At 38.4% G+C, this 27964-nt stretch overlaps 1 protein-coding gene across 4 annotated transcripts in view; it reads left to right on the forward strand.

Moving 5' to 3' along the window:
• LIN52 (lin-52 DREAM MuvB core complex component) overlaps positions 1-27964 on the forward strand; it is a 40306-nt gene that overhangs the window by 8378 nt on the left and 3964 nt on the right. The window contains exon 6 of one of the 4 annotated variants that reach the window (XM_030273175.4): positions 6728-20425. The exons of 2 other annotated variants lie outside the window; for them this stretch is intronic. In XM_030273175.4, coding sequence (XP_030129035.4) covers positions 6728-6729 — 2 coding nt within the window. In that variant the 3' untranslated portion in view covers positions 6730-20425. Of the gene's footprint in view, positions 1-1807; positions 3217-6727; positions 20426-27964 lie in introns of those variants that run through there. One more of the 4 variants, XM_072930249.1, reaches the window with a different exon arrangement.

Below are 27964 nucleotides of genomic sequence, written 5' to 3' on the forward strand. Positions count from 1 at the left end.
TCTTATGACATCTTCTGAAATCTCTTGTTGGTCCATTTTAGTAAAAGCTATATGTCCACTCTGTAGTCTGGAGAGTTGCATGAAAAAGTGAATTGGACTAATGTAGTTTCTTAGTTGTCAAAATGAGGTTTTGGAACTATGTAGAAGAGCTGACTCTTTCTATAACATGAACTCTTTCCCTATTTCCTTGGGGAAATAAGACTATCTAAAGTGTTGTGGTGGAGCTGGAGAAGAGAACTGCCTTTTGGAGACACAAGAAGGAAATAAAGTGAAAGAGTAGCATGTGATTTGGATCCACATCCCACAGCAGTCTCAGTGCCAGTTATTATGAAGATATAGCAGTGTTTTTACCATCTTGACTGCTGTCAAAAAAAGTGAAGAAGATGCTCACTTTTTCTTTGTTAAGAGCTGGCATCTCCAGAAGTACCGTGCTTCTAGCACTTGTGTGCTTGTATTAATTTGAAACATCATGGAAGCAAATGTGTTTTGGACTGCCTACATTGTTCTAAATATGTTTGGTTTGGAAGAGAGCCATGTCTGCCAAGTCTAGTGCTTGTTATGTTCTTAAACAAAATTTTCTTTATGTGCAAGGTGAACTGTCCTGCATAAAAAGAAGCACTTTGAAGTGTGTGTGCTTCAGTTATTTCTGCTCTGCTTAGAATTTTCTTTGTAGGCGCTATTTTTTTTTTTGTTAGTTTTCTGCATTCCCTGCCTTGCTGAGTGGATCTTCATCATGTTTCAGTTTTGCTTGAAAGCATATTTCTCACTTATTTTGTTATTTAGTACGGTGTCTGGCAAGGACTTTATGTGAAATAGTATACTTCATGTGCTTCAAAGCTTGAAGGCAGAGTTTTACATCTGCACAACAAAATTATGCTCTTTAGACACGGGATTTCTGTAATACACAGCTTGAGGTGTTACTTAGAGTTAGTAGACTTCTCCCATAGAATGTGTCACATTTTGGGTGGTTCATTTTTGGGTTAGGGGATGATCACAGAGAATTTCAGGAGCTCACAATCAGCTGAAATGGTTGGTTTAGTTTTTCACAGTAGGAAAAATATAGAGGCTGTTTTCAGTTTACATTCATAGTAATTCTTGGGCCTTATTTGATTGTTTCAGAGAGGTGAAAAGAACACCTAAATTGTCTGTTAAGATGTTTATGTGGCTTGTCACCACAATATCCAAGGTGCTATGATTTCCATGTGAAACCTTGGCCTTTCTCCTGATTCTTTTTACACTCTCCTCCCACACTGCAGATCTACTGCTTCATTTTAATGCACATTGCTGTGGTAAGAGATACTCTGCATCTGCAGAGGGACAAGGAAATCACCTTTCCTTATACTATTTGCTGGGTGGCTTATTTACAGGCAGGATTTTTCTGGGGCACCTTCTGTTGGAGTAGTGAGACATCAGAATGCCAGCTTGAAATTGCAATTCATACATGATCTGTGAATTGGCTAATTCTGACATGTAGATAGTTAAGAAATGATTACAGTCAGAGGAGTCGTGACCTCAACTTTTCATCATCTCCATTGGCTTGTGCCCCAGTTTGGAAGTGAAGGAGGCATAGGAAGTTTTAATTGTACCTGTGTGATTTATCCTCAGTCAGCTCTTTAATTTCTTCTGGCTGTCTGAGGTTTCCGACACGCTGTAAATTTCTCCAACTTTTTCATTATCTGCAATTTCTTTATGACTCATGAATCGGAGTGGAGAGAGAGTGTGGATTTACAGCAGAGATAAACATGTCCATAAAGTCTGTATCTGTGTCAGTAATTGTACTGCTGTCAGTGACTGTCCTGTTTTACAGGTCTCTCTTGGGAGAGGAACACGCTTTGCTACCAGTGTCAGAGAAGTGTTCGCTTTGATTTGCATTAACGTGCCAGGAGATTAGGTTGCAATGTTGAGGATGGAAATTGAGTTTGGACCATGGCTGCTATTGTTTTTTTTTTTAATAAATGGGTGTGTTTGAGTTGCCCTCTGTGTGGAGAAAAAAAAATGGCAGATTGAGGTTATTCTTAAATATAGAATCAGGGAGAGACAGTATACTGATGATATCAGATGTGATTCTACCCATATGCATAGATAGTGCAGTCTTACCATAAAACAAATGCTGTGTCTAGGTTACTGTCATTTATGGAAAAAATACTGCATGGATCCTTAGGGTGTTCTCTGTCTGCTGGTAAAGTAGAATGAATATTTCTGTAAGTTTCAAGAAATTTCTGCATCTTTGCCTTCTTGCCCTTCCCTTACTCTTAGGGAAAGATGCTATGGTGGACATTAATGGTGAGTACTAAGGCATCATCACAGTCTCCAAGCATTGATGATTCTGATTGCTGCAGAAGGAGGTGTATACTTGTGAGGTTTGAGAAAAGGAAAAAAATCTCTAAAACTATCCTATATGTGTTAGAAGTTCAAACTTCTGCAGTTTCTCTGTGCTTGCATTTTCTGTTTGATGCCTGTGTAGATAACTGTCTATGTGGAATCTTCTTTGTTAAATTCTACAGTTTGGGTTGGATTTTTTTGTCTGTGACTTAATAATTTTTTTCGTAATAAGGTAATTATCTTGCCACAGAATTATGTTCAGATATCCAAAGTGACTGCAAAACCCCAGTTTTCCATTTTGTCAGATATTCATTGAGGCTCCCAAATGTAGCTGACTGCATTTTTTAATGCTGATGGATGCCTCTTACCAAAGGGAGATTATCATAAACAGTGTAAACTCTGTGATTGCATAGATAGCTTTAAAATGTGCTTAGGTGTAGAAGTGTTAGAAATGCTAAAATGGCACCTGCCATTGAGTGGTTAAACCTGGAGCCTGAAGTTGGAAGTACAATGGGGAGTTTTTCCAGTGGTAGGCAGCATCCCATCTAGCTCTGATAACTGAGTTTCCAAAGCTATATATATAAGGATCATATGCTGAGTGGCCCAAAAGCTGGCAGATAACTGCTGTTGAAGTGAGTGATGCTCAATGCAGCAACTGAATTCTAAATAAAAGCTGAGTTAATTAGATACTTTTTACCTGATCTTTTTTGAAATGTGGGGTTTTTTTCCTTTCCTCTTGTCCTCCTCCTCACCTTTTCTACGTGTCCATACCTAGTTTGTGAATCTGATTTTGTTAAAACAAAGGCTACCTCTGAAAGGAACTTCAGGCAGGATGTATTATTTGCTTTATTAAAACAAGACAAAAACAAAACCTCTGCCTCCACCAAAAAGAAACCCAGGACAACAAATACCAACAAATAAGAACAACAAAATAAATACACCAAACCAATTAAAAAATAAAAAACAAACCACAAAATATTTCTTATACCCAGGTATTTCTGTCTAAGAATGTATCTTCTGAAAATCCCCTTTGTCTCCTATAATTTGTTCAGTAGTAGGTAGAAATTCTGCAATGGTTTGATCCTTTCTGGAAAAGACTTTTTGAGTTTATGTTGGTAGAGTGAAGGTTGATCTAGATACTTCTTGTCGTTAAGAAAAAGAAGTCTTTTCTGTGTTTGTTGGGAAGAAGAGAAAGAAATCTGATTAATCTGAAAACTAACTGACCAAACTGCTCTGAAGACTCTGAATCAGTAATCTGATTCATCACTATTAACTTCTGCAGGATTTTTGGTATGCTACTCAAAGCACCCATGTGTGCTTTGCAAAGACATCTGGAATATTAGTACTGGTCAGTCAAGTAGTGGAACACATTGTGCAGTCACCAGTTCTGCATTCTCTGTTGTTGGAGGTTTTCCAGACCTGACTCAATAAAGCTTTAAGCAGTATGATCTGTCCTCATAATCGACCCCACTTTGACCAGGAGACCTCCTGCGCCTTGTAACCCCGATCATGCAGTGACTCCGTATTTCTCTGATCTAAGTTCTTCTAGAACTAGAAGTGCATTTGAAGCCTGCATTCCCCACAGCTCTGAATGGTTCAGCTTAAGAGCTTTAGGCAGGTGCAGCTTTATGATCTGCCTCTACAGGAGCAGCTGATTAGGAAACCTAAGAATTACTGTGTCACAATGATGGCTTTTAGACTTTGGGGGTATGGTGAATGGACTTTCAAATACTTCCACCAAGAGAGCTGGTTACAAGTCTGTGCAGTGTGGGCTGCAGAGCCCCTTTTTGTGCACAGGGAGGTACAGTCCATTCAGTACAGTTCTTTAAGCAGAATAGGAGAATGGTCCTAAGAATAGTCAGAAGTTCATGTGCGTCTTGGCTGAAATGAACAGTGAAACCACCCACATCTCTCTACACAAGTAGAGGGTCAATGGGGCTCGGCTGAAGAGCTTTTACCCACAAAAGTAAAGGAATGGGCTGTCACATTAAAGCATTTCTACCTGCCACATGCTTGGCACAGAAAGAAACATGACTACAAACAAAATGTTCTTACATTATACTGTCAGAAGCCTATTTTTTGCTACTCTCATTCTGACAGGATAACTTGTAGACTACTGTCAGTGGAGGAATTGAGAATGGGGAAAAGTTTGATCAAGCATAAGGTTATGTGCATTTTTCCATTATCACTTAAAATCACAAAAATGCCTAACAAATCTCAGGAGTCATTCTATCAGGGACTCTCAAATCTTTACAACTGGTCTGTATTTATTAGTTAAACATCTTTTGCTTTGTCTATGCCTTTATTCAATTAAAACTTTCCACTTCTGTGTTACTAGAACATTTACTCTGTATTTACAAATATTGGAAAGATCCGTGTGCCATCTCTGTCTGAAACGTTCTCCTGTAAATTTTGGCTTCTGGCAGGAGCGAAGATAAAATTTTCTTCCACAGTATGGGTTGCTGGACCTATTTGCAGAACAGCAGCTGATCCTAGTGAAAAATCTCACTAGAGTGTGACTTTGGAGTCTTGGCTCAGTTTCTGATACTACCCCTCTTCTGCTTGGTTCATTTATTTGCCTTCTTATGTGCCTCTTCCTATCTCCCCAGCTGTAAGGTGGAGTTCACGTTAACTTGGTTTTGCAAGGCCTTGAAAAAATAATTAATTTTAAAAAACAACATATAAAGCATTTATTGTTAAGTATCCTTTGCTGTGTGCTGCTGTTTGGTATTTTCTCCTGCTAGCTATTATTATATGCCACAGGAAGGTATCATTAGAATTTTGTGTCAGTCATCAGTAGTAAAATGAGAATATGATAATAAAACAAATCCCAATATCAAATGCTCTTCAGCCTGGGACCGAAGCAGAGTAACTAAGAAAAGTGAGGCTATTTTCAGCCATTTGCAGACACTATATATATATAAAAGGATTTCTATTTGCAAGCAGTAAAAAGGTTAGAAATTATTAATCTGTATCCATTCTAATGCCAGAGATTATTTATCTGTTTGGTTTGCTGTATTCCTCTTCAGTTTCCTCCATTTTGGATCCAGTGATAATGCATACAAAGCTGTGTGAAAATTTGCCAAGCATTTTTTCATGTTATTGAGTGGTTTCAGTCATTTGGAGCATGAAGTCTTCTGTAAGATCAATAGTGAACTTGCCACCTTACCTCTTGCATCTACAGTAAATGCAGCTTTGAACATCCTGTCTGTACAATGTTGCTAGACCAAGTCTGATAGTATCTGTCTCTCATTGCCTCATTAACTTGTGAGCATTTGAACAAGATAAAAATGCCCTAAAGCCTCTTATCTGATGATTGTTGTAACCTTCTGAGTGCCATTAGTTTAAGTTTGCAATCAAATACTTCCCCTGAGTGTAAGGAGCACTGATTAAACCTGAAGCGTCCCCAGAGGCTTTTACAGCTGTCATGGGGGCGGTGGCTGCTCCTGTCCAAAAGGACAGGGGGGGCTGGAGGTCCCGGTGGGAGGGCCACTCTGCAGCCATCCACGTGGCTGCCCCAGCTGTTCTGCTTTGCCTAATGAATTGTTTTACAAGGAGAGGCTGGATATTGTCATCACAAGCTGCCTTCCCCAGGGGCTGAAGCCAGCCTGATAATGACTAATGTTAGTGATAGTAATTGAAGTGTGATGGCTCTCCAGGGACTTTGACACACGCAGAGCTATCAGGCACTTGTGGCTGGTACAGTCCCATGAATACCTCAGAAATGCTTTTTAATTGCTTGACTTTCACAACTAGTTCCCATACATATCCTGCAGAAATACACATTTTAAGGAGATAAGGAAAAGGAGCTGAGGACTCTGCTGTGACCCTTGGTGTACACCTGTAGTTACTATCCTGACATGTTTCCAATGCGGTGTTCATGCTCCCATTAGTCTTGGTGTGGACCTGCTCAGTGTCTGCACAGGCATATATAACAGATTACACCTGAATGTACCTTTTCTTTCGTGTGTTAGCCTTGTCTTCTTGATGCACAAAGATTGTACTTGATTCTTAAAGAATAAAATAACTTTATTTAAGAATATCAAAGGATTGCTGCCATTAATAGAATGGAAGCAGTGACAGCTATTTGCATTTTCTTAGGCGTTGAAAACTGAATGTAAGATAGAATAAAAATCTTGTAAAAATATGGCATATCCATGTGTCTCAATATGACTGGAGTTTATGGCCATGAGATTTGGGAATTTAGGGCAGAGAAGTAACCAATTTATGTAAAAGAGAGTGATTTTTGTTCTGAAAATGTTCTCATTTAGAAGTGCATTGTTGAATATAGCAGTGGGCCTGAGATAAAAATAGCCCCAATGGGGTACTGTACTCCTGTCTTTGAGGATCCTAACATGAACTTGTCAGGGTACTGAGATATTTTGAATTGCCTCTCTCTTTACAGGAAGGTTTTGCTGTGACTTTTTGAGTTCTAGCTGGAGATCAAAAAAGGAAGCTTGCTGCTATTGCCAGCAGAGTAGACATACTACCTCTTCTCATCATATTCATTCCAAGTTTGTTCTTCACCTCCCCCCTCCAGTGAAGTGTTGTTCTTAGAAATTTATTTTGGTAATAAAACATTACTTTATACTTGCCCATGAAAGCATGTTTGAAGGCTGTTTGTGGATTCTTTAAAGTGTCCAAGAGATTGTTGTTCCCTAAGCACACTGCAAACTTGTATCATAATTAAGTCAGATGAATTAATGTGCAGAAAGTTCAGCTCATAACTGTAAGTGATTAACTTAGGCTCTTAAAATGTGAACCCAAGCCTATGGTTGGTGTGCTGTAATTCAGTTGTCAGTCCCAAAATTGTATGCTTCAATGGATTTTGGTTGTGAGAAAATGGGTGAATTTATTCTTACTGTTTTGGGTCACAATGAGGAGATAATAAAGCTGTGTTCACTGCTTTTCACAGTTGTAAGTCTTGACAGTAAAGCTAAAGGATATAGTTTAGTTATTTTCTTGCAATTTATCTTACAACTTGTACTGTAAATGAGGAGGTGGGAATAGCAAACTCCATGCTGTGTAAGAAGAGATTTTCAGTTTGTGATTTAATCATACTGATTGGTTTCCACAGCACAAGCACAAGAGTGGAGATAATTGAAAGATATCTAATAACTGATTAAGTAGATTTCATTTATGTATTGTTTTGAGCACTGTTTTATTGAAAGCTTGTAAGCTTTATTATAATATGTTCAGCAGAATATATTTTCTGTGTAGAAATTTTACATTGATAGGGCATTTTCATATGGAGAGCTTTTTGTGCTATGAGGAATATATCCACAGATTGTTTAAACTTCACAAAGTGACGATTATTTTGGTATCACTGTGCACTGTCATGTAAAATTTTGCTTTTCAGGTACTTGGTGATTTTTTACAAACAAATATATTATAAATAAGTATCTCTTAAGTCCTTGCACAACTTCCCGCAAAACTATTACTGCATTTTAAAGCTTTCCAGGTTTACTGGCAATACAATAAATATTAGCTCCCATATTCTTCAAATTAAAATGTGACTTCTGTTTTCTCATTTTGGAGTTTGATGTCCGTTCTACTGAATCAGGTAAAATTGGGTTTGGTCAGTAGCTGGAGGGGATTCCATGAAGAGCGCAGTTGTTGCTCAGGGAAGGGCACCAATTAAGCAGCATTGGTGCCATTCTCCTGGAGGGTTGCTGAACTGTTATCCTATGGTAGCTCTAGAGGGCTCTCTGCTGTTGGAAATGTCACATTTCTAATGACTTATATGACAAAGGTCTTAATAACCTGTTGGTCGTTAAGGAACTCGTAACACTTCTTTTGCAAATGTTAACCTCATTGTCATCAGCAAAATATAGCATATGCAATTAGAATCTAATTTTCTCCAGTGTCAATTAAAGGGTCTCATTTTTATTCTGAACTGTGTTGTACTCTGCCTGTAAATGTCTATCACTTAAGTTACAGCATTTAAGTAGTGTAGGAACTGCAGTTTGTGACGTTCCTTGTTAAGTCACTAAGAGTATGATATTGCTGGCACTGACTGTGCAAGAAAGAGATCAGATAATCATCCCAGGCTTTATTGTAACCATGCAGTTTGTTACTGTAGTAGCCTTAAAAATATATAGGCATTGTTTCAGGAGAATTAGAAATGAATGTATAACATGGAGGACAAGATGGGACAGGATGAAAGTATGAAAAGTAATTTTTCAGCAGAGCAATAGGTGCTTGTCCTCAAGTTCTGTGAAGGCATTAGAAATGAAGGACTACCTTCTGGTAATACTTCTGCTTTTATTTTAAAACCCTTTGGAAGTTTTACAGGGACATGAATTCCAGTTCTGCTTGGTGGGTGGGCAGTGGCATGCGGGGTTTGACTGGGTATCTGTATCAGACTTGGTTGCATTAAAATGGACTTTGAACTGGTTAGTTTGAAAATCAGTCAAGCAGTTAAAGATTGTAATGTTGCGTTCTTTATTGTAACAGTAAATTATATTTTCTTAAAGTTTTGTAGGGTTTTTTTTCTTTATACATGCCAGTGCTACATTGCTTTCACTCAGTTGTGTTTTGAAAGCAGTGAAAACCAGAAATAACTAGGAGTAACATCAGTGAAAACTACAAGACAAGAAATGTCTGTCTAAACTAGAAATAACTGTAACATGGTTGCAGCTTACATTTTGCAGCACCTTTGGGCATCATGGGTTGGATGTTTATTATGGACAGTGCTGCAGTGTTCTGCATGATAAGGAGCTTACATATTGAGGGAGTGAAAATAACATTGAGTTTGATGCTCATTGAGCTTCCCAGTTGAAAACATGCATGAGCGTCCTATTTTTACTCGGTGGTGAGCTCTATGTTGTGTATTCTGCAAAGCCCTTGTTTAAAATCACCCTTGTGAATACTGCTGAAGGGGGAAAAGGTGAAGTATGGATAGACTCAGGAAAGGAAGAGGCTGGTTTATTTTCACTGGTAGCATTTGCAGTTCCCCAGACAATGAGGGGTGCAGAAACTGCCTTTTGAGAGCCACAACTTGATTAGATGTTTGAGTCTGTTGTAAAATCCTGTGGTGTCTGCCTCTTGTGCCAGCATGAAAATTCTCCTTATACAATGGAGGAAAGGTATTGACAAATCTTTCATGTAAATTCTGTGTCTTTTTCCTTCTTCTAGGGACTACATTACATAGTAGGAAAAATATACTGAATCACCCTTACTTGAGGAAAACACAAACTAATAACAATTAAGCTATTGATTACTTTTTCAGGCAGTAAAAAGATGCTTCTTCCAGGATTCATTTCCCCACACTATCCTTGACTTCAAACACCTGCAACATACAAGTTCTGGTAGTAGATGAATTCAAACACTCAGTCCTCCTAGCATTTTGGATATATTTATTGCATGTACTACATCTTTTCATGTCTAACCACTGTAATTTGAGAGGAAATAATATATTTTTATTTAAGGTTATGGGTAGTACTAGTTCAGTGGAAGTGGGGATTTTATATATTTTAATGCACTACTGCAATTTTTGTGTAATGAAATCTTATATTAAAACCTTTTGTGTAACTATTGCGATTTTGCTTGTAAATTCAGAGGATATAGGCGTGGCCAGTTTTAAACTACATAAGATTTTGCAATGTTTTTTGAAATATATTTTCAAGTAATTGATTTAACTGAAATATTTTTTGTGAGATACAGCATTGTGGAGTGGCATCCGCATCCTCTTTATGCTTTGACTTGTTAGTTTTAAATACTTTTGTAGTCAATAGCGTGATCAGAACACTGGAGTTACTAAACAAAATGTCTCATAACAGTGTCTCAGAATTAGTGTTAACAGAAATGCTCTCCATATGTTTAAACATGCCTCCATCTATATTTCATGTAACACTGTATATTGTTAAATCCTGTCAGTTTTAAGATCTAAATATTTTAGGAAAGAATAAGTCAAAAATACCCTTTTGACTACTGCATCTGTGTGAGGGACATCCACCTCGTTCGGAGCATTTGAAAATAGAATCCCTATATTTACTGTGTTTACCAGTGTTTACTTCCCTGTTGTTCCATGCTGTTCAGGAAAGTGACCAAAGGCAGAGGGGGACACATTGAAAGTTACTTAGTACAAATTTGTATTGAGAAGAAAAAGGAAATAAACATTTTCTATAGTCTTCCATTCCTAGCTGTTTTTCTGATTAAGTAGCTGTGGTGGGTAAAATACAGGTGCATATGAGTTTTGAAGATCACTACACAGCTGACAGGGATAAAAAAGTTTTTTACCAGTGGTAGCCTTTAACCCTCAGAGGCCCATGTATATAAGCTTTATGTTATATGAAGCTGTATTCTAACTGCCCTAAGGTGTATCCAGTACATGTACAAGTCTTTTGACTTCAAGGTCTGCTTTTTACTGAGTACTCCATATCTCTTTTTAAAAAAACAGAAAAATTATTTGTTAGATTTTTTTTTTAACCATTTTCACTTTTTGGTAATCAGCAGCATCACTGACTTTTTGTGTCTCAGTTTGAATGTACAGTAGTGGTGTTCCATTTTAAAAACAGTTTAGTTGAAATTATTATAGCAGAAATAATATAAAGGTTGTAATAGGATGTAGTTTTCAAAAAGCCGAACTTTCTGTGTAAATGCATATATTAATGTTACCTGGCAGTTGTTTTCAGCTCTGGTCTGAATGTTTTATTAAATTTTTGAAAACGCGTCTTTTTTTATTATTTTGACCTAGCTTTGTTGCACTGATGGTTCTGTTTAGTGAACTTTCTCCAGCTATTCCACACTCTGAGCCATCAGAAGATAGTAATTCTCTAGTTGCAGTGGGTGGCAATGCCTATTCTCTGAAGAGCTGGCTTATGAATCCTTGTCTGAGGTTCTGGTCTAAATCTCTTGGTCATGCTGGGGTCACCACAGTGCATTTACCAGGCTGAAGTTGCAAAGTCTTCAATGCCCAGGCTGCCTGGTGCTTCCCTGTTAGAATTCAGTGTGCCAGACCCATGGCACCCTGTCTTTTCATGAATGGAATTCAAAAAGACACTTATATTTCCATAAATAAATTAGGAATTCAGTGGCTTCTTCTGGCTAATCAGGGCAGGCTGATAAACCTTGCTAGCTGTTTAATAAATGAATTGTGACTGATTACCTATTAATATGGACGCCTCAGGAATTCACCCTGGGGGAAGCAGAGCAGTGAAATAGAGAGGGGCATGGCCCCCTGGGAAATCAGGGCTTCATGTTTGCAGCTTAAATATCTCTGTGAAGTATCAATAAGGAGGTAATTGAATTTTGAACACAAACATGAGCGCCGGGTGGATGAAGGAGAGGGGGGCCCTGATCATCTCTTCATACCCCTTCATACTCCCCTCCCCTTCCCCTTAGAGACCACTCTAGTGAAGATAGAAGCTAAATCTATTAAATAAAGATTAGACTGTGTCGTGGTAGAAAATGGCAGCTTAGCTAGATCCCTGGGCAAATTGGGACCTTTAAGCAATACAGAAAATTAAAATATACATTTTTAACAAGTGTGCTGTCGACACAGTAATAATGACTCTGTGGCTTGTGGGGTTTGCTCACCTTTCAGATCTGCTTTTGTTTGGTTATATCACTTGCCCTTGTTTTGAAACCAGCCTGCTTGGTCTCTCTGAAGCAGAGAAGACTTAGGGGAAAGAAGGTTATTTTCCCACCTTGCTTTCTTTGGCACTTTTTATTGGCTCTTATGCTTATAGTAGTGTAGAAGATCAGTACTCATGTATTTGAATATGAAAATAATTAACTTTGGCTCCAGCACACTCAGTCGCATGTTCTGAAAAGTAGTTAGGAATAGTCTAGAGGAAGCATGGAGATGTAAATGTGATCAAATTTTTTAGAAATAGTTTTTATTTTCTAAGCACATGGCTTTGTTTTTATTTACTCCAGATCAATTTTTCTGAATTTTACTCTTATGGGAAAGATTAGTATAGGGGTGTGCATTGTAAAAGGTCAGTATTCTTTTTTGTCACACAGTGAATTGTAGAAACACAGCTGAGGTGGTGTTCAAGGGGTGACAGTGTTCCTTTATAATACTGTGCTAGACATAGAACACAACCAGGCCTTCTTCACAATCTCACATGCCCTATTATCTGTTGCAGAAAGTCAACAGATCTTGGGTTTTGCAGGCAGAACCTCATCTGTCTGTACAAATAGAGGACCAATTGCTATACTGAAGAGACTACTCCTCTTGCTTTTGCCAAGTAAGATGTTTACCCTACAGAACAAAATCCAAAATTTTCTTTTTAATTATTTGGAACAAGAAATGAGCATAAACCATGAGTGTTTCCCTGGAGAGAACTGTTGTTCCTTCCATCTAGATTTTTTTTTTCTTTAGTCTAGATAGTTTTGAAAATGGAAAGAAAAAAAATGATTTTGTGCTTTGTTGAATGTCTCAGTTTAAGACATATTAGGGGGAAACCCCAATACACTGAATTACAGTGGACTGAGACAATAGTAACATGGGGACTTCTGTCTGTTCTTGGACAACATCTCTCTGATAACACCACTTCCCTGTTTTCCGACTTCTCTCAAGTATTAGCAGTTGTGCCCAGAAAACCCTTGGCACTGCATCTTCAGCTTTAAATGCTAAGAAGCGAACTCAGTGTTCATTTTTTGTTTAAAAAGAATAGTAGATATTATTAAGTATAAAAAAGTATTAACACACCTGTGCCATTCTAGTGACAGTATTGAGCATATTTGGAATGCTTTGTCTTCCATTAAGTTAGAGCTGCATTCAGACGTGTTTTTTTATTTGTTTTCCAAATTGTCATCTGCTTCCACATCCTAGCAATTTCATCACTTGTCTTTTGTGACGGGTGTTTTGCATTGGGAATGTCTGTATTCTTTCATCCAGCTGTGCTTCTAGGAAGAAAAAAAAAACTTTGTAAGCTGGTTTAGCCTCAAAGATTCTCATTCATGGTGTTGACACCAAATTGAAAAGGAACAGGTACCACCCCTTAGCTAAATTACAGTAACTGTTCATTGTGTATGTGCTGGAGCCTGTTTCAATTGAAGAAGACAGATCTCAAGCCTCCTTTGGTAAGAGGAGATTACATCACTGGGTTTACTTTTGGTCAAGCATGTTGATCATGGGCTTCTTTTTTGGGACTTCCTGGCCCTTGTTCTCCTTGCAAGGGGACAGCTCCTTTCCTGAACCCCACCCCTTTCTCTCCAGTTCTCAGTCTGCTATTCATAACACATCTAGTTTCCTTTAACCTTAGCTGGCCCCTTTCAAAGAAGTCCCCTGTACATTGACAGCCTATGTCCTTTTTTTCCTTATGCTACGGGCATTCCTTAGCCTTATTGTATCACCTATGCCTCTGCCTTTTTTGGAGATTTTTCTGTTCTCTTTTTCCTGCTTGTACACTTAAACTAATTTTCTAGCTCAGGAGTTTTCATTCCTTTGTATATCCCAAATTTAAAAGGAGACTCTTGCTAATTTGTTCTGTAGCTTCTTCTGAAGGCAGGCATGTGCCAGGAACCTCACAAGCTTATGGCTTTCCATATTAAGGCACTTAGTGATGCAACATTTTAATTAAATTAACCAGAATTCGTAAATTGTAGATAGACAGATTTTCCAGATCATCTCAATATGAGCTTTTAGAGTGATCAACACTCTGCTGGTGTTTAATCCATCAGACTGCCATATGGAGCGTTGAAGAGTAGAATATCTGTTTATTAACAATTGTTGTTTTTTCACGTCAGCAAGTATGATTTTTGTATTTGAGGACCTAGGAATGCAATCTGTTGCTGCATCTCTTACGTGAGTTATATCAACCTCATGCCAGACCTCATTTCATGCCAATCCCTCTTTTTTTACTCGATTTAGGTGATCCAATAGGCTGTCTAAATGGCATAATAGAGCAAGAGGGTCGCTCTACCAGGGTCTTCAGAAGTTCTTTGGTTACACTATCACAAGGGGAATGTGTTCAGATGTCTTTTATGAGAAATTGCAGATATCCATATTGTCAGTGATTTCTGTGAATAGTTGAGATATATTTAGTAAAGCTTTGCAATTTGATTGACCATAATACATCATAATTCACAAAACTCAGAAAATTGTTCGAGATCGAGCCTACATTTTATTCACTCTCAACAAGAATTAATAAATTCTTGTTCCCAAATCCTAGGATATCTGGTGTTGGACTACTCTAGGAATAGAATTTACCTGTCTCTTTAGAGCAGTTGTCTGTTCCATTTTATTGTGAAATACAAGTCTGTTTCTACTCATTTAGCTGAGTGACTGCTTTCCATTGTTGGTCTTTCCAATGGGAAAAATACTCTTCAGGCAAGAGGAAAAAAATGTGCTTGTATTGTGACGTTTTCATTGCTCTTCTCAGAAAGATTAGCTCTTCTAGAATGGGAGATGAGATTAGTGCAGTAAGTCCAAGCACGCAAGCCATAATTTAAATCTTCTTCCAATTTTGATCTAACATTTATGGAATAAAACCTTTCCTATATATCCACACAGTGCTTATCCAAGATTTTATAATATTATACTTTTTTCAGAATCTTTTACTCTGATCTTATAAAATCTTGTTCCACTCACAAAGATGAGTTTCATATTTTGGCTGTGATCAAGATCTCCATACATTTTTACACATACTTCAGTATTGTATCAGACTGTTTTTCCATTTCTCTTTCTTGTCATGTTTTTTTCTTTGTTGTTCTGATGTTCTGTATATTGTGGACTTTTACATGACTTTTGTGGTTTTGGATGAAAAACTTGCTGTTTGGCAGAATTGTCGTGACAAATCTGTCTGAATTTGCTGGAGAATTTACTCAAAGTAATTGGGGTTTATGCACAGTCAATGAATGTGGCAGGATTTAATAATGTTTTGCATGTGCCCCTTAAACCTCCTGAGCTCCTGGGATCATTCAAAACAGACAGGTCCAGAATAGCCAAGTCCTCAGCATGAGCAGGTCGTTCTTCTCCTGTATGTCTTCAGGCTTGAGTGAATCTTCAAGTCACAGCAAATTATTATGGTATCTCCCACCTCTTCTGCTTGAATTTAGTAATTGTTTATGCTTTACACCCTGTATTTCTGCATAAGGTCTAATAATCTTTTCCCAGAAAGGAGCTAAGTCTCATTGTCTTTTTTGTAATTTTGGATACTCTGTCACTTCAGGCAGTATTTTGGTAGGAATAATTTTGAGATCATATGGTACACACTGTTCACTTCTAGAGAGCTGCTTATAAATCAAGAGTTTTCTTCATGAGAATGTGGGGGGGGGAAAGAGGATTTATTTGATTTTGAAAGGTAGTGCAGTTGTTACTTTACATCTCTTCAATTGAAAAGATAAATTGAAAATTCCTATTGACTCACAACTCTGAAAAGAATGAGAGGGGGGAAAATCAGAAAACAAGTAATGGAAGCTAGTGAGATGAAAATTAGCAAAAATAAATGCTTTTTACATAATGAATTATTTGATATGGGACTTTCCACACACTGGGATTTTTTTTTTTTTTTTTTGGATCAAGTACTTAGCAGCAATTGGAAAGGAATCAGGCAATTAAATGGATAGTGAGAGCATTTTTAGTTAGAGCAGAAAAAAAATCTAAAATTAAATAGGAAATATCATCTGCTTCAGGATATAAAACAAGCACTTAAGAAGAGGAGGAATCCTTCAGTAATAATTATTCCATATGTCTTCATAATGTGGCTCCCTAATTTATCTTTTCCTGTGATGCTTCTGATCTTGGCTGCAGTCAGGCAGGATATCTGACTGGGTAGATTACTGATCTGCCTTGCTCTGTCAATTCCTGTGTTCATATACAGTTTTCATGACTACAGAGCACAGAGATTCTTGTTTAGCAGGAAATAACATTTCTACAGTCTCTTTTAGCAACTAGTCATAGATCCTATTTATAGATAGGATTTTATATGCAAGATTTTGGTCACTGGTATAGAATGTTAATTCTGTATATGCTCTGAGTTACATCTCTTGAGAGAACATCATTATTAAACCTTTTTGAAGGTGTCCCTGGTGGCAGCTCCATAGAGCAGGTGGCCTGCATGGCACAGGCACACAGAGTCAGGAGCCTGTGTCTTTTCAGACCATATAATCTAAAAATCACTCAGCCTCTTTTGGTCTCCTGGGGATATGATGACGATGACACAAGACTCTTATGCTAAAAACTAATTGTTAACCTGTAGAGGACGTCATTCAACACAAATCCCAGCAGAAAAGGGGTGGGTGATGGATGTTTCTGGGTAGCAGTCCAAGCTATGATTTGGTTTTCAACAGATAGTTCTCTGGGTTGCCCCATTTTCATGTCTAGTACCCAACTTTTATGTCAAAATAAAAAGCACATTAATAATATAAAAAAAACCCTCACAATTTATGTTTATTAATGTATGCATCTAAAACTGAAAGGAGCAAACAGTTCCTTCCCTATCTCAGGGCATAAAATGCCCTCACTCTTACCTATGGTACTTGGGTTTCCTGGAATGTTAAGCAAAGCAGTGGGTAGGTAGAAGGTTAAAGGCAAGGCAACAGTGTTGAAAAGGAATACAATAAGTAGTATATGGGAAAGGAATGTGGGACTGTGTATACATCTGTTGATTGAAGCATGGCCAGAAGATCCAGGGAAGTGATGCATCTGCATCTGCATCGCCACATCCAGTGGTGTCCTCCATGCCCAAGCATGAAGAAGACATTAGTAAAACTGGAGTGAGTTCAGTGGAGGGCCACCAAGATGATCAGGGGCTGGAGCACTTGCCCTGTGAACAGAGGCCAAGGGAATGGAGAATTCAGCATGGAGTAGAGGTGATCTCACAGGGACCTGATAGCTGCCTGCTAGAACATGCAGGGAGGTTATTTGAGAAGATGGAGTCAGGCTGTGGGAGGACAAGAGACAATAATTGTAAATTGATGCAAGAACGTTTCTGACTGGAATCAAGAGAAAACTTTTCCAGCATGGAACAGTCAAGTATTTGGAAGGATTGTCAAGAGAGTTTGTGCAGTCTCCATCTGTGGGTGTTTTATGGCTTGACTGGATAAAGCCTTGAGCAGTCTGTCTGTTCTGGACAGAACATTAACTGGAGACCTGCCAAGGTTCTATCAAATCTGATTCTCTACAATTTTCCTCATGTGATAATGTACTGTATACTTTATTTGATCTGTTCTCTTCTGGTAGATTAAATTTTTGTCACTAAGCACATTTTCCTTGTATCCTCATTTTATCATACCTCTTCTACTCTGCTGTACCTTCCTAACTCTAAGTACATCTGATAGTTCCATTGTCACTGGATCATGGTGTCTTCAGAATTCTCCTAACTTCCAAAGTTTCTTCAGTGCCCCTCAACCCTCAGAGGAGTGCTTCCAGTCACCAAATCTATGGGAGACTCCTCATGGCCATTTTCATAGCAAGCAGAGGCACTGCCTTCTTTTTTCCTTTCTGAGCTGTCTTGTAGAAGGGTTGTTGTCTGCTTTACTGCAGTGCCTCTGTTCTTTCTTCCAGTAGTGGATGAAAACCAATTCTGTGCTCATTAAAAGATAGCAGTGTTGCTGCATTCAGCTTTCATAAGAGAAGTACCTAATGGTAGACATGGCCTCAGACCAGTGCCAGTGCATGGACTGTAAATAAACATGAATGGATTTTTGGAAGCAGATGAATACCAAAGCTTACTGGGCTACTCTCAGTAGCCCTTCTGGAGAAAAAAAATATATATTTTTTGTTTTGTAATGATATTTTGTTTGGCTTTATTTCAAAAAACTGGAGTTTCTTCTGGCCTCTACTCTCAGGAGATATCTTCAACTCCAATACCCTCTGTATTTCTTGGATTTTTGATATTTTCTTAAAAACTCATTGATACTAAAAGCATGAGGATGTTTATGAAAAATGTTCTCACATTTCCTTGTGGGTCTGGGAGGGTATTTTTGGGTATGTCTTTTACATCTGCTTTTACAGTTAAGCCTTATCTAGTTGCTTTTAAGCTCGTTAGCAGCTAAATTGTAATAATTGCAGCAGAACCTACATTGTTTAGATTTTAATACCCATTCCAAATAGCCTTGAGTGTATTACAGTTTGATTATCAAGTAAGTCAGATTAACACTAGTCCATAAGAACAGTTTTCACTATTCATTCAAACTTGACTCTCCTAGCATTTGGATGCTGTAAAACCTGTAACATTTCTAAATGAGTGTATTTCCTCAGGTGTCTTGTGACCAGCTTGCAGTTAGTAAAGATGGTTTTGAATTTCCTGAATCCTCTTCTGTCTCTCAAGATACTCCTCAGCTCAGGGTAGTGCTGCCAGAAGAGTATTGTAGTGGGCAGAAAACATGAAACTTACCAAGTTAAAATAACTTAAATAATATAACTATACCTTAAAATGCTGGAATAAAGCAAGCAGTGAATATACTGGGAAGGTTTGAGGATAGTAATAGGGTAATAGTTGCATGAAGTACCTTTGATTCACACAAAGGAAAGAATAAAACGATGGAGACAACTGTGAAGGTTTTCTTCTGCAGCCCACAAACTGCATATTGCTGTTTTTCCTTAATTCTGTCTTAACAAAGCCTGAGAATTTGACCTTGGACCACTGAGATTTCAGTCATTTGCATATATTTAGCCATACAGACTTTTTCCTTGGATTTGTGGAAAGTTTGGAAGTCTTCTATGTTATGTCGTGTTTTATCATACTCATTGCAAAAGTAATCTTTTTTTAATTCATGTGTAAATCAAATAGTATTTTTCAGTCAAAACCCATGAATCTTCTTTTTCATAGAGAGCTTCAATACTGATAATGCACTGTTCTGTCAAGAGCTGCAGTCATCTAAATATAAAAATGTTTCAATAAGGAATCTTGGGACTAGAAAACATTTTAAAGATTTAGTCTACTCTTTAAAGACATACTTCTGGACAAATAAATACAGACTACCATACCATATTATGAGCTTCTTTGATTTAGGTATCTCTTTCCATTAAGTTTGTTGACAGAAGTTAAATTTAAAAATTCAGTTCTCTTTCACCGTTCAGGCCATTAGCCAAGCTATTGACAAGGGCTAGTTTCTACCTTTTGGAGGTCAAGGAAGGTGTACCATTCTTGATCCAGTGCTGCAAGCTTCCCTGTAAACAGGCCTTGATGTCTTCTGATTGGATTTGTGTGCCCTGGCTTGCATAACCATACAGCTTGTATCCCAGCGTTATTAGCCAAAAGGAATATAGGGACTTACATAATCATTACACGATTATTTTTCAGTAACTGTACTGTAAATATGTAATTCTCTCTGTTCCTAATAACTCTTAATCTCTTTGTTTCTATTGGCTCATGGGCTCAGATTTGGCTGTGGCCTCCATGCCCTGGCCACTGATGAAACTTGAAAAAAATTGTTACTCTCAGGGCTCACCTGCTTTGCTCCCAGCAGCAAATATGTGTTCCCCAGTGCAGGCAGGGGCACTGCACGGTGGTGCACTGTGTTGTGGGAGTGTGCACAGCACTTCTGCCTCCATTCCTTCTGAGAAGGGCCCATTCGTCTTTAGAAACCTTTCATACCTGGCTCTGTGTGTATGTTCAGCACAGACCTCTTTGCTGAGCTTCTTTGTGTGTTTTATGCCTGAGAATTCTAGTGCAAAGTTTTGATCTCATTTCTGCATGTTGTTTGAGAAAGATTCTTTCTTGAGATCCTTTGGTGAGAAAATCTGAATTATCAAGAACTCTTGATCCACTGCAGGTGTTGGAAACCAGGAAGAGATTGTTTTCCTTTTGGTACAAGCAAATAGAAAAAGGCCCTTTAGAGTGCTTCTTGTAAAAACATGACCCTATTCTGCTATTTAGTTGTGGTATCTGTGGGATTTGGTGGTCCGCTCTCTCCCAAGTTGTAGTTCTTCCAGTGATAACTTATGCTAATAAAGTACCTTTCAGGTATATTTGAAAATAGCCTCAACTTTGATGCAAAACTGCTTTTCTTGCTGCTTTTAATATTAGAAGTGTTACTCTTTTTTTTTTATTTCAGCCTTACAAAATAATTGAAAATAATTTTTCTGTGTTTAATTAGCTTCATGAGTCAGTGCCTGGTCTTAGATCTTGACATTTTTGGCATGCAAAATTTTCTTGTGTATTTGACCTTGGCTTTATTCCAGAATAAATATTTTAAGCTGCTAGTTGTGTGTATTTTTTTTTTGTCTTTGGTCTGAGTCTAGGGGGCAGACATAAGGAGCACTGAGAGAAGTGAAGTGTATAAACCACAATTAGAATTGCAGTGCACAGGTGTCTGTAGATCTTACACAATTGCCAAGCTATTTGTTTCTCAAATGATAGGGGCTTTGGGAGTGTATTTTGGAGAATAAAGGGAGCAGAAGGCATGTTAGGGTTATGGGTTTGGTTGTTTGGGATTTTTGGTTTCCTTTTTTTTCAAATCCTGCTTTAAATTCTTCCAGTCTTGATACATTTGATATCTTTACAGAACCAGCATATTGAATGGTTGAAAGTGATCTACTGTGGCTGGCGATGCAGTTTATAACTGCCTTCAGAGAGGAATCAGCATTGAAGAATAAAAATTCCTTGCATAATAGCTTTCCTTTGAGCATCAAATTAGGTCTTGTGGCTTAAAAATCTGAATGCCAGCATTGAAAATAAGATGACTTGTAATAATATTAAAAAAGAATGACTTTTGCATCAAGGTTATGGGTGAGCTCTGCTGCAGGCCCTTGAGATCTTTTTGGAAAGAGAGGTGTCTTAAATCTCTGTGCTAGTCATACACAAAATATTATTGCAATGAAAAAATCGTGAAGTGAATAAACAGCAGCTCACAGTACAGGATGCTTGATGTATCAGGAGTCCTAGTGTTCACTGTATTTTGCAATTTAATGCACAATATTTTTTTAATTCTGTATTTGTGTATGCACCACTCACTGTGTTGGATCTGTATTCTTGGGATGTGAGGTTCCATTAAAAAATAAATAATAATCGCAGCCCCCGCTCCCCCCACGTGCACTCATTTTCTGTAATATGGTAATGATATCACCGTAGCAGTAATTACGGGTCATCTTCATTTCTTTCATCTCTGCTGGTTCTGATGGCTTCATTCCTTTGACGGAGAAGATTTGGCTCTGGGTGCTGTGATTATTTTGTTAAGCATTATTCGAATAGACAGGAGTGAGAGAAATTAATCAATCCAAATGCAATTAGCATCATGTTTAACCCAGTGATGGACGTCTCAAGGTGAAACAGCCAGGGGAGTTTCAGACATTATTATTCAATCCAGTGGCTCTTATCTAAATTATAATCAAGAGGTTTTTATTGGCTTTGCAGAGAGAAGATGTAACTCTTTCCCTGCTTTGGGGATCAAAGGGATCAGATCTTTGGTCGTACAAGATACTGGCTGCAGGTATCTCCCAGGATTGGGAGGTACTGTAAAAGTTTACTATAATATCAGGGTCACTTGGGACAAAATACCTGCACATCCTAGTATCTGTGGCCTGGAACATAAGTGTAGTAGCTCCCTGGTCATTGGTAGGGTTGTCTTTGCCCCTTGCATTTCATTGACTGAGTTTGCCCATCTGAATGTGAGTGAATACTGTTCGTAGTTTCAGCATTCGAAGCTCTGTGAACATCACAGTTTGCAACTGACTGCAAACAGAATGATAACCTCCTTGCAAGGTAGGGAAATCTAGTTAGGAAAACAAGGGAAATGATTCTACAGGGAAGGAATCTAATTTTTCTTAGAGTCAATATAATTTTAGTATTTATTGATAGCAACAATAACATTTTTGAGTATTTATTAATCTGCAGCAGATCTGTTGTCACTGAATAATCCTGAATGATTCTCTGAGATCTCTTATCAGGTACAAGAACAAACATGAGTACTATATGTGGAGAAGAACAAGGAGGAAAGCGGTCACATGAGGATTTCACAATTCAGGAAGGCATTAGGTATTTGATTACAATTCTTAAGGCTCTAGCTAACACTCACAAAAGTGTTTCAGTGGTTTAAAACTTTATCAGTCTCAGCTATTTGCCACTTCTCTGTCAGAGAGGACTGTTCTCATAGCATACTGGGAGGAGCAGTCCATGTGCTCACCTGCTCCAATTCACAGCCTGGCTTTGTGCAAATTTTACCTTCTTTGGCACTTCTAAACAAGCCATGCCAGACTGTGAACTACAGCTGACATAAGGGCACATTCTGCTTTCTCATTCACCAAGGGGAGGACACTGATGTTTTGTACCAGAGGGGTGTTATTATTTTAAAATGCTGCAGGCAAGACTTGACAGCTCATCTTTCAGATTCTGAATTCTAGCACAGTTGCTGAATCCTTTTGCATACATCTTGTGCTAGCTTTGGCTGGGGTAGAGTTAATTTTCTTCACAGTGGCTGGTATGGGCCTGTGTTCTGGATTTGTGCTAAACACAGGTTGATAATAGAGAGATGGTTTTGTTGCTGGTGAGCAGAGCCAAGGTCTTTTCTGCTCTTTGTACTGCCATGCTGGCAAAGAGGCTCGAGGTACATGGAAGGTTGAAAGGAGACACAGCTAGGACAGGTGATCCAAACTGACCAAGGGGATATTCTAGACCACTTGACATCGTGCTCAGTGTATAAAGTGGGGGAAAAAGGAGGAGGTGAGGGATGATCAGAGTGGCCATGTTTGTCTTCCCAAGTCACCATTATGTATGATGGGGCCATGCTCTCCTGGAGATGCTGAACACCTGCCTACCACAGGAAGCAGTGAATCAATTCCTTGTTTTGCTTTGCTTTCTCTTTATCTTGACCCACAGATTTCTCAGCTATACCCTTCTGATCCTATCCCTGATTCTGCTAGTGAAGGAGTGAGCAAATGGCTGCATAGGGCTTGGTTGCTGGCTGAGGTGAAAGCACAGCAATCTGTACTGAGGCTGTGATCCCATCTGTAAGGTGGTAATTAAACCACTATATGTTTCAAGAATATTGTAAGGCTTGATAAACTTTGCAAGTGCTTTGATACTGATTACTGAGAGATGCCATGGTAATGCAAGCTTATTCCACCTAGAGGTTTACGCTGATTCTGTTCTCTTAGCTGAGGAATGTGTTTCAGGAGTGTTAGGTGATTGCAGTGATCTTCAGTGTCTGTGTAACAGTTCCTGAAGCACAGCTTGGAGTGCCTGCATGTGCCAGTTGTGCCTCCAGTGAAGGTCACTGACCTTGTTTTCACTAGCCACTGCTCTCCTGAGATGGCAGTTCAACTCTCTCCGAAACCGGGCTTGGGGTAGCATTCACTGGTAAGTATTTGTCAAAGGCCAACAGTCTTCAACTAGCAGCTTATTTGACACTTATATTAGGAAGTAGCCAGCAGGTAGCAGAGTAATTGAAGCTCTTTCCATGAAGAAAGAAGTGTGAACTGGTGGCAGGTGGTCATAAGATTTTGAGGGTCTGGTTTGAGATAGATCTGCAGGGACCAGATTCTATCTCTCTGACAGAAGTTCAGACTATGTTGTCTGGGTAAAAATATTCTATTGGTCTTGTCTGTCATATGCCTCTTTTTTCTTTGAGAGCTGTTCAGTAATAATGTCAATCTTAAATATTTTTGCTGGCTTTAAATTACCTCTTTGCCTTCAACTCTCATCCCCGACTTATTTTTTTGTTTTCCTTGAACATGCAGTATTAGTTGAGCCCAACTGAAAGGTGTGACTTTGCAGTTGGCTTTCACAGGTTCAGTTAAGTAGAACTCCTACAGTCGTTCACAGGCAGATTTCTCTTAAGCCTTTTTTATGTCCTGCCAACTAAGAAACAGAATAATTGTGTCTTCTTATCCTGACATTCTATCTGAGCACATAAGAAACCACTTCTGATGCAACAGATTCTTGTGATAGAAGGCTAAAAACAGAGAACTGTTCTGCTGTATTTCTGCAATTCATATTCTTTGCCATGAAACGGTAATTTGCATTGACACTGCTTCAGAAATAAACCTTTCTAGTTTTGTTTTCTATGTAGTCCAAGGACACAGCAGTATTTTGAGGGTGCATGATTAGTACTTTAAAGGAATCCTTCCATGCTGAAAAACAAGTTCTTTAGCTACTGTAAGTGCAACTGCGTGAGAGAAATAACTGATAAGCTAACAAAGTGTAACAGTGCCTAAAATAGCCTTTTTGTAGGCAAGAATGTAGCATTCAAAATGTGACACTACAAGTCATTTCAGAGCTAAAAACATTAATTGTATTTCTGTGTTTTATTAGTAGCACGACCTGTAGATTTCAGCAAAGCTACATTTTCAGGTCAGATAGGGATCACAGTCAAATTTGTCCCATAAGTTGTATATCTGGGAGAGAAGCTAAGACATGCTTCTCTAGCAAGTGACTTCATATTAAAGTATCTATAATTTGAAGATACTCTCAGGCTTTGTTTTGAGATTTTTAGATAAGCCCAGAGTGGTAAACAGTGAAGGTATAATGTTCATGATGATTGTGTGATAAATACAGTTTGTCACGTATATCTTTTACATAGACTTTATCCCCAAGTGTGTTGTAGATATACTTAAGTGTATATTATGTTTAAGAAGTGTGCAAGTATGTGTGTTACTTAGGATTCTCTGGGATGAAAGTTGCTTATATAAGTCACTGATTTCCTTGCTGATTTTAAAGCAGTAAATCCTTCCATTATTTCCTGGCTATCCAGACCTTATGACACAGTATGTCCTGTGCTGTTGTATGTGTGAGAAGGCTTTTTATGGGGAGCAATCAGGCTGGACCCCAATCTCCAGGGCAGTGGTTTTTTTCTAATTAAATTGTCAGTGGAAGGAATATCCGGAACAGCAGTTTTCATTTTCAATCGAGGAAAAAACATTATGAGTCTTTGTCATTTGATTAAAAGTTACTTAACCTTTAAATTGCTACAGATGTAAAGATAGCTCTGAGTTTCCAATGTAATCGCCTCCAAGTTAAAATCAGGAAAATCTTTGTGTAATGAAACCCATATGTCATAGTGAAAGGATGCAAAGCACTGGCAGAGTGGGCTGCTCTAGCAGGAGATTCTGCACCCAATCTTGTTAACCAGGACTGCTTTTGGTAATCCCTCATCTCCTCACTTGTAGGAAATCAATCTGTACCACTGAATTTTTTCAACCAGCAACTATAAAATTTACTGCGGAGAGGCAGCTTGGGGACAATTGTAGTAAAAATGGAGCCTGAGGCAACAAGGCTAAATGTGGGATTGAGGGATTGAAGTTCTAAAGAGAAGATTATATTAAACCTTATTCTGCTCCTCTATCAAGTAGAACTGTCTCTTCCTCCTTTCAACCCCAGCCTTTGCTATGCAGTACCTGTTCTTGAGATCTGCTTGGCAGATCTTTGCCAGGCAGCAAACGTAATCCCTACAGTACGGTATTCTCTGTTAATTATAATAGCCTTATAATAATTTTCAATACATTTATCTGACGGAGTTTATTCAAGCACTACTTCCAGAGCAACCAGTGCTGTTATCAACCTTAAGTGTTTTTTTCTGTGGAGTTCAGTGTCTTCCTTCTCCCTAGTAGGTGGGGTTAATTTGTATACAGGCTATTGCGATGGTATCCATTGTTGATTTTCCTATTGTAGTAGATGCACAGCACAGACAAGGTTGTAAATCGTGACTTGTCATGCAGATTCATGTTTCTGTTTTGTGCTGCACAGCCTCTGTAGTGTGTGTCTGCTGGTACAATGAAACCTGTGCTCAAACCCTCTCTTCCCTTGAAGTCCATGGTTTAAACTACCATTGTAAAGAAAAAATCCCTGAGGTTTTCACTTTAGTTTTGTCCAACCTTTTAATTAAAAAATCCACCTCTATCTACTATTCAAATGGCTTCTGCTGGTCCCTTGGGTAGTTGCTTAAAGCTGGTTTTACCATCTCTCTTAGCCTGCAGTCGTATTTGGAATGTGGGCGATGGTTTCTTCATTCACAAGCTCTTCCCTCACTCCAGCAAACTCCATAAGACCCCAATGGAAATGATATTCCTATTATTAAGAATTCATTTCTCAAAAGCAATACTGAGCAGAGAAATCAGTGTAATATTAGAGCCTTTTACTGTGCAAAATCCATCAAATCATACTCCAGTGCAGATTAAAAAGAAACAAAGGTGAAGCAATAGCCAAGATGTTTGAATGCAGCACCATGTAGTAAAAATTTGGCCTGTGTTTACCAGGAATACATTGAACTGTGGTTCTTGGACAAGTAAGAGAAGCAGCTGAAGCAGGGAAGGCAAGATTGTTAATGCTTGTGGAAACTTGCCCTTAGTTTGGCTGTGGTTTTTGTGTCAAATGAGGATGTTACTTCCTGGCCATTTTCATACATATACAAAGATAAAAGGTCCTTTTTCTTTCTCAGTTTGGCATCATATCTTTAAAAATAAAGCCTTGCTGCAAGCCTGAGTCTGTGAGGAGGCGAGGAATACAGAATAGCAGAAGGCTGTCTCCTGCTCCTAATGGGATTTTGTAGCAGCATGTGCGAGTTTGTTTCAGAAGTCAGAAATGAACAGATGTTGGTATAAATTACCTCTGTGTCTGATGTCTTGCAAATTAAAAGCGCGGTTGGCATCACTAAACAATTCCACCAGGTTGGGGGGGGAAGTGGGTGGTGATTATTGTAGCAGGTCGGTAAGAATCTTTAAGCTGCAGCAGAACAGGATAGCAAGGATAAAGGAATGAAGAATAAAATGAGAGGTCTGTGAATTAATCAGAAATGTTAACATCTTCGATGACAAGTGAACAGGCAGGCACGTGCTCTGGAGCAGCCTCCAACCCACAGTAATTTCACTCAGCGCACAGAAGGAGTCTATGCTCTCTGCCTGATTTATAGGGTGCAGCCCTCTTTGGGGGAACAGAATTGTCATGCATTCGTATATCTCCTGGATGGGACTTGCACTCTGGAAAACTTTCTACTTTATCAGCTACAGTTCAGTTTATGTGCTTTTCTCATTAAGAGTGTTTTAAAACCATACACTATTGTTGGAGCAAGCCAGGGAGATGTCAAAGAACTAAGAATCTATTCCAAACTGAAAATTTAAAAATATTTTAGTTTTATTTAGTCATATTCTTTGGGCATAACAACTTAATTCCTGACAAAATACCAGTCCTCTCTGTTCTTCAGCAGCACCTTCTATCCCTGTGTCACTTCAGCAGCACTTAAAACATACAGGTTATCTTGGGGTTAGGGAGGTAGAGGTACAAATGAGTACTTTTGTGGTAGCTCATGCTGTGCATCAGAAGCAGGATCCCAGGTGATGTAACTCACATCTGGAGGCATGAGGCAAGAAAATAGTGCAGTGATATGCTTGAACCTCCAGCCAGTCTGAAGCATGTTCCATACAGGACAGTGGACTCTGCAGCCTACAGGTATCAGTATGTAACAGACAGGTTATATACTTTTAAATACAATTAATTGTTTTACAAGGATTTTGCTGATGACAATACCTCATGATAAAATTTTGTATAAACAGATTAGAATGTAGTAATTTAAAGAAGAGGCTTTAAGACACAAATTCTAACTTTTATGTAAACAATAACAAAATGTCTTTATCTGAGTGCACTCTGAGTATTGTAAGCTGAACATTTTTATTACATTTTAGTTCTGTTCTGACAGATAATCAGTAATGTCAAAAGAAAACCCAACAACAAACCCACCTCCAGTTTTTATGCTAATCTTAATTTCTGATGTTTGTCTCAGTAGAGAAGTCAGGAGTTGAATGGATAAAACAGAA

This window comes from Taeniopygia guttata, chromosome 5 (genome assembly GCF_048771995.1).
Source record: "Taeniopygia guttata chromosome 5, bTaeGut7.mat, whole genome shotgun sequence".
NCBI lineage: Eukaryota > Metazoa > Chordata > Aves > Passeriformes > Estrildidae > Taeniopygia > Taeniopygia guttata.